General features: G+C 51.0%; 1 protein-coding gene across 1 annotated transcript; it reads right to left on the reverse strand.

Moving 5' to 3' along the window:
- Window positions 1-604: 604 nt before the first annotated feature.
- Window positions 605-4,028, reverse strand: LOC107192244 (spidroin-1-like). The gene is made up of 4 exons (XM_015581457.1): window positions 4,017-4,028; window positions 1,397-1,688; window positions 922-1,290; window positions 605-827 (listed from the first exon to the last, which is right to left on the reverse strand). The coding sequence occupies exons 1-4, from the start codon at window positions 4,026-4,028 to the stop codon at window positions 673-675; spliced, it is 828 nt and encodes a 275-aa protein (XP_015436943.1). The 3' UTR covers window positions 605-672.
- Between the last annotated feature and the right edge of the window lie 2,818 nt (window positions 4,029-6,846).

A 6,846-nucleotide genomic window follows, 5' to 3' on the forward strand; every position in this document is an offset into this window, starting at 1 on the left:
GGGGGGGGGGGGAGGAAAGAGGGCAGCCGGGTCCAACGTGCTCGCGTTGACTCGAGTCGGCGCGGTAAACAATGGATCGTTGTTGTTCGTAACGGAAGCCGGATCGACCGGTCGACGATGTTCCCGGGTTGCACGAGGCGGGCGTAGATCGCGACCTGGATGTAGCCGTCGCGTCGCGGCGAAGTTGCAATCGCGGCTAGGCAATCGCGGCCGTCGAACGCGGCTTCCTCTTGGTCGCGTTACAGTTGATGAAACGAAATTGACTAAAGAAAAATAATGTTCGACCCGTGTCCCGTTCGGGACGCCGGGTCGCGTCGACGAAGAGTACGGCCGTTGACGAGGCCGCGGATCACGAATGGCCGGACCACGGTATACACTTCCGTTGTGATCTATACCCGAGATCGATGACGGGAGCCGACCGATCGGAACGGGTCTTCCGGGCTCATCGCGCCTCCACCGTGTCTCGATATATACCGACTGGACTGCGATTAATATTTCCGACTATTATACCGACTACACCACTAACGCCGGCGCTTTTGAACCATGTTCCTAGGTTGGACGAAGCTTTGGGTAGAAGACGTTGAGCGCGTTTGAGGATCGTTTGAGACCGGTAAGTGACTGTGGTGGGAATGCCGCCGTCGCCGAGCCGAGATCGCTGGGGCCTTAGAGCGTCTAGTACTTGCCGAGGATCCCGGGGATGACGGCTCCGTGGGAGCCGAGACCGGCATGGATGGCGCCGGACGGTCCGTTGATCACAGCAACACCACCGTCGTGTCCGCCGAGTCCACCAGCAATACCACCACCACCGCCGACAACAGCGATGGCACCTGTAGGTTGCAAATGAATAGTGTCCGTTAGACGTTTTACATGACACCGTATACACGATACAGCTGAATCAAGTGATACGAATTTTATACAGACCAGCACCAGCCAGACCGAGTCCAGCAGCACCAAGACCAGCTGGCGCAGCAGCGGCAGCAGAGCCAGAGCTTCCGTCATCACCGTTGATGTTTCCGCTTCCAGCGAGGAGAGCAACTCCACCGGAAGATGGTCCAACAAGGTTGGCACGTCCCTGAGACGGTCCAACAAGGGTGGAGGTACCAGCAGAAGCTCCCACACTGGTGAATGGTCCAGTGGCGGGTCCAACGAGACCGGCGGGTCCAGTACGGGGTCCACCAACGTTCTTGGCTCCTTCTTGGGGTCCAACGAGGTCGGATGGTCCAGTCTGGGGTCCAACATTAGCCTTGGGTCCTTCAGCGGGTCCAATGTCAGCCCTGCCTCCGATCACTCCTGCACGAGAAGAGAAACAAGTGACCCCCGGTAAATAATTAAGAACCGCCACCTCGCGGTTAATTATAATCCTTCTGATTCATCGAAATGTCCATCGTTTACGCACCACCAGAGACAATCTGTTGTACACCAGCAGCTCCAGCCGCCGACGCAGCACCAGCAGCGTAGCTAGCACCAAGACCGCCGGATCCCAAAGATGAGGCACCACCTTGAAGGGACGACGCGCTGCTCGCACCCGCGGCAAGTCCTCCGGTAAGACTGGCACCGCCACCGCCGATACCCACGCCAATGGCGCCGATACCGCCATGACCTCCGAGACCTCCAAGACCTCCAAGACCGATACCACCGTGCGCAATTCCGGCGCGGGCCGTCGCTACTGCCAAGCAGGCGAACACAATCTGCCGGCAAACGAGTAACAAGGTTCGTATTCGTAAACAGAAACGATTCGGTGGTTACGAACGCGTTCGTCCGTGAGTACTAGTCGTGAAAGTCGCGTCGCGTCGATACGAACGGTGAAAATCATTAGGGAGAAAAGAGCAAACGGGAACACGGTAGCTTGTACTAATCCGTGCCGGTTTACGGAAGCAACGTACCGACTATCACCGCGAATTCAGTCTCCCATTGGCCTGGCACCGATTACCACGCGCCCCGTACCAACATAACCGTGGCTTTCACTTTCGATACCAGCTCCCGTTTGGCGTACGGATCACCGTTTCCTATAGCGATCGGGAAACGATTCCCGACACCTGGGAATTAGATCCCGATCGGGAGATCGTGTCTCGAGTGTGAAAGCACAGAAGCCAGCCCCGTTATGTTTTCATATCCTGACCCCGTACGATAGGCTGAGACTGTTTCGTAATGTCACAGACGCGAGCCTTTGATTCGTTCGCCGTGTGGCGGACGAGAAAACACGAGACCGAGCGAAACTGCCTGTAACGTTTCGTAATGGGAAACGATCGTTGGATCGATTACACTTTCCCGTGCTTTAACTATCCCCCCTACCCCGTCGTGTCCCACCTATTCCACGATCAATCAGCCCGGTTTACCACGCCTAACGACCATATTAGGGGAAGAAATTCTTTCAGGGTATCTCCGCTAATAGGCTGTCCGTTCGCGCAGAAAAAGAGGCTCGATCGCGTTTTATGCAATCGTTCGCGGCAGTTAAAGCCGCGGGGAATTAACGTAATCGTTGATCCGTTGCAAGCCCACCGGATACTCGAGGAATTCATAATTAATTGGAATGCTGGTTAATATCTATTTGGGAACGATCGTAACCAGGCTCATAGAATTCGTTCGAGCAATTGAAGACCCGTGTCTGCTTGTTTCTCACTCGAGAAATCTCTATGGAATAATTTAAATGTTCGATCATCCGCCGATCGTTTCTTCCTGTGGTTGGAAAGAAACGATCGGGCGGAATGGTTCTACCCGCGAATCGATCGGATGTACAATTCTCAGAGAGAAAATTGTTGCCGGCGGACGTGATTCGATCGTAACCGAACGGTGCAGACACGATGGTTAGAAACACGAAGCACGAGATCGGCGGAGGATTGAACGTTAGACGCGTGTTACGCCCAGCTCCGAGGGGGGAGAGCTTAAGTCGCACTTAAACGGTTGGACTGTGTACTATGCATATCCAACGTCTCGGTGAAACTTTCACATCCCGTTTACGCGGAACGACCGGTGCTCGTGTGACGTTGCCGACCGAGCGTTCTCGCGACCCCGCGATCGGAAAACCGAGGATTTCGAAATCACGATATCGAGCGCACTTTGCATGGATCGCGTGGAAGACGGCGCCGCGGATCAGCGGAGACTCTAGTCAATCGTGATTTCCAGTATCGGTCTGATTAATCGCGAAAAAGTGATTCGAGCGAAATGGAATCGGTTCGAGCTGAATTCGACTCTATACTTTTCAGGTTAAGCGGAACGTCAGTGGACAAGAGGCAAACGGTATTAGGATGACGAACGATGCCAGTGAATGAAGATTCACCGAGGATAGAACCGGTCCGACGGTCGGTCTCTTTGCTGAATGACGATGATGCTACTGCAACCGGTTTCGTGAAGCGGTCAGTGTACCGTGCAACGAGACTTCTTGTCGCATGAATGGAACCGCGCAAGAAGGGCAAGAGTACCAGTGGCGCAAAATGGACAAGAGAGAAAGAGAACACATTCGAGCCGTGACATTGAATTACCAGTTTCCGCGGCGCCGATGTCTCCACGAGGAAGAGAACGAAAAGCAAATAACCCCTTAGGTGACACAAGTACTTTCGTTCTGGTAACTTTAACCGATCTGGGCGGAGTGTAATCAGAGATTCCGATTAGAGATCGATTTATTTCCCGATTGACTGGAGGCTACCATTGTCTCGCTGTTCGATTGTCGTGCAAACACCACGAGTCCCAGAGAAAAGAGAGCTAGATGCTCGTGTATCCCGAGACGATTGATCGGTATTTCAGCGGTGAAATTAAGTGGAAAAATTCACGATGAGATTATTAAGACTGGTGATCACGAGGAAATATTAATTTCAATGAATCGTAATTGCAAACTCGGATGGATACCGTTACACTGTTGTATTGCGAACTATGCGATAGAAGAGGCAGAATTTAATCGAGAATCACGGCGCACGGGTGCAACAGAGCGTTTTTAAACGACCACGCTGCGAACGGCGAGAATATTCGCGGTACCCCGATCGTACACCCCACGAATCACCAACCCCGTGGTGGATACTCACAAAGGCCTTCATGTTTGGTATGTGTGTGGTGGGCTGGTAGTCCGGTGAATGACTGACTTGGGCCGGGCCGGCGGGCCTTATATACGCCTAACTCTACTCTGGCTACGCTCCACAATCACCATCCTTTCGAAAGCAAGGCGCTCCACCACCCTCCCCCCAGAAAAACTATAATCCACGTCGTGCCGTGCCGCCTAGCATAGACGAACGTAGTCCCACCAGCTGCTTTGGGGCCAAAGGGGGCTCCCCCCCTTTTCCGTCGCCGATAGAGGTTGCCGTTGTAGGTTGTTCGCGGGTAATCCACGGGCTTCGTCCAACGGGCCCCGGAGAGAACAGCCTCCTACTCCACCCGCCCCACCATCCTGCCCTACACACGACGGCAGACCACACCAAGTGCAACCAGGCACCACCCGGGTTACCTGGTCACCTACGACATATTCAGCTCTCTCGTGTAAGCTTACCGCGTTACAGAACCGACGCTTTGAACTTCGACACGAAATTTAACATCGCAGGCTTCTTCTTGGTAGCGACCATAGCGATCCCTTTTGTCCCTTGACAGGGCCACCCTGGCTATCTGGCATCGATGAAAGACTGATGCAACTCTGGCCTAGCGTTGCGCGTGTTCAGCGTTCAATGGAAGCACTTTGTCGCTTCAGAGTATGAGCTTCAACGCGAAGTTTCGTCGCGTAACTAAGATTTTTATGACAGCAGGTGCACTTTATGGAAGCAACCTTCGAGCTTTGACTCGACTAGATCATGTCGATGCTGTTTCGACGTTCATAGTGTATTTTGGGATTGACTCTGAGGTTGTAGGATTTGATCATCGGACTACCAGCTCGAGGAAGTCTACATCTAGAGTCCTACTTGAAGGGATTTGATAAAATTTTGACCAGTCCAAGAAGTTTAAGTCCAACGAGCAATCCTCTTTTGCTGATAATAGATATTTCGTAGAATTTTCATACTGCAAAAGTAACAGTCAGTTCTGAAACGCATACAACTTTCTATGATCATTCATTGCGAATGAAGGCCTCACGCAACACGCGTGCACGGTAATCAAGAGTTCAAAGACGATCAGTATCCTTGATGAATTCCGATGGTTCTCCTTCAGCTATCGTTAGCTGAAAAATTTTATCGTTCCCTGGCGAAAAGGAAAGAAAAGATGAAAGGAAGAAACGTGGATCCAAGAACGGCGACACGCGCGGTCCAGATTATATCCCCCTCGTTACGTGGAAACGAGGTCCTCGCGTCGAAACGGAGTTTCACGTTAGTGGCAAACGTGAAACGTTCTAAAGAGTTGGAATTACGGGTCGTTGAATGGCTTTAAGAAACCTGAATTCTTTTCTAAATAAATTGCCTGCCATCGCCGCCGCCGTCGGTCGTTACTTATTACCTCAACCTACTAATTCCAGCTGGCACGCTGCGTTATACAGGGAACCCTGGAAATGAGATCCAGCCACTGCCTCGGGGGGTTGAGTTCCTTCGACGAGCGACAATTTTGAATTACGGCGTGACCATATCGTTTCCACCCTTATGAAGTCACCACCACGAGCCTAACGTTACGTCGGATTAATTCAGGTGCTACCCTAGCAATTCTGTATCGAGGCTAGCGAATTTCTCAGCAATCTCTCAGGACTCCACAATCAACTGAAACTGTGAGATCGTTGCTTCCTATAGATCACGATGATTCCTTTGAATTTGCATTTTCGAATATTCTGTTTCGACCCTATCCAAACTGAACCCAAAAATTCACCGGATGACGTTCAACAAACAATGATAACACCGATTGAAGAACTACGTGTTTCATTCGTTACCAGATCTCCGTAACAATCGATCGCATTTTCACTTTTTTTACCGGACAAAGAAGCGTCCCGAGCCTTTAGCTTTCATGTCAGACAGCTCCCCGAGATATATTTGCAGAGATAACATTATTCCACGGTTCGCGAGCTACCGTAATCTCCATAATTGCGCAACCGTTGATCAGCGCGGTCGCTCGTACGACGTAGGTGGAAAGAAATCGTCTGATAAACGGACGGTTCCGATGAAGCGACTTTACCCCCTTTCCCACCCACCGCAACGGTGTATCTAGGATCGCGACGGCTCGATTCAATGCTAACAAACGCGCGGCGCAAGAAGAAGTCGGCGTAGGAGAATAAAGGGGAACGGGGACGACCCTGGGAAAAAAAAACGACGGGCGAGAGCATGAAGATGACTTAATCTCGCGCTGCGGTGGGTAACGCGAGAGAGTCCGTGTTACAGTATGTAACCGAATCGTACCTAGACTACTGGACAGAAGTATGGGACCAGGTCTGATAATTAAAGAAAAAGGAAAGCATTACAGTAAATCCTTGGTGAGTGTTCAACTGCTCCTCGGCATTGAATATTAAATATTTCATAAACTAACGGTCAAATGCAGCTGAAATAAATACCATTGGCTTCAGAATTCCAAGCTTTACCAATGTGTTGAACCGCATTAAAAAAGTCAGCGTTACACCTGGGGACTTCCCCTTGTCCTTCGAACACTAATCGAGGATGTACTGTATTGTACAAAGTTTCGATGAAAGTAAAGTGTTAAATCTGATTCGAAATTAGTCGTACATGTACTTATTCTGTTATTATACCGTTCCATCGATCGTGAACTCTGGTCCTATACTTTTGTTCGGTAATGTAATTAGCCGCCGTGTTTCTTTTCTTCTTATTCTTTTTTTTTTCGGCGCGATTCCTCGACCGTATACCACACGGACGGCTAGTTTTCCGGCTCGCGGCCGAAGTGAAAGCCATTATATTATTCGGCGTCCACGGAAAAATTTGCAACGGCTCTATCGCGAAAGTCGCC

Source organism: Dufourea novaeangliae, unplaced genomic scaffold, assembly GCF_001272555.1.
Source record: "Dufourea novaeangliae isolate 0120121106 unplaced genomic scaffold, ASM127255v1 scaffold299, whole genome shotgun sequence".
Taxonomy (NCBI): domain Eukaryota; kingdom Metazoa; phylum Arthropoda; class Insecta; order Hymenoptera; family Halictidae; genus Dufourea; species Dufourea novaeangliae.

Bases quoted from the DNA above. Each gene is read 5' to 3' on its own strand.
- LOC107192244 (XM_015581457.1), bottom strand. The intron at 1,291-1,396 runs GTGCGTAAACGA...CTTCTCGTGCAG, and splicing joins ACAACAGATTGTCTCTGGTG to GAGTGATCGGAGGCAGGGCT. The intron at 828-921 runs GTCTGTATAAAA...TGCAACCTACAG, and splicing joins ACTCGGTCTGGCTGGTGCTG to GTGCCATCGCTGTTGTCGGC.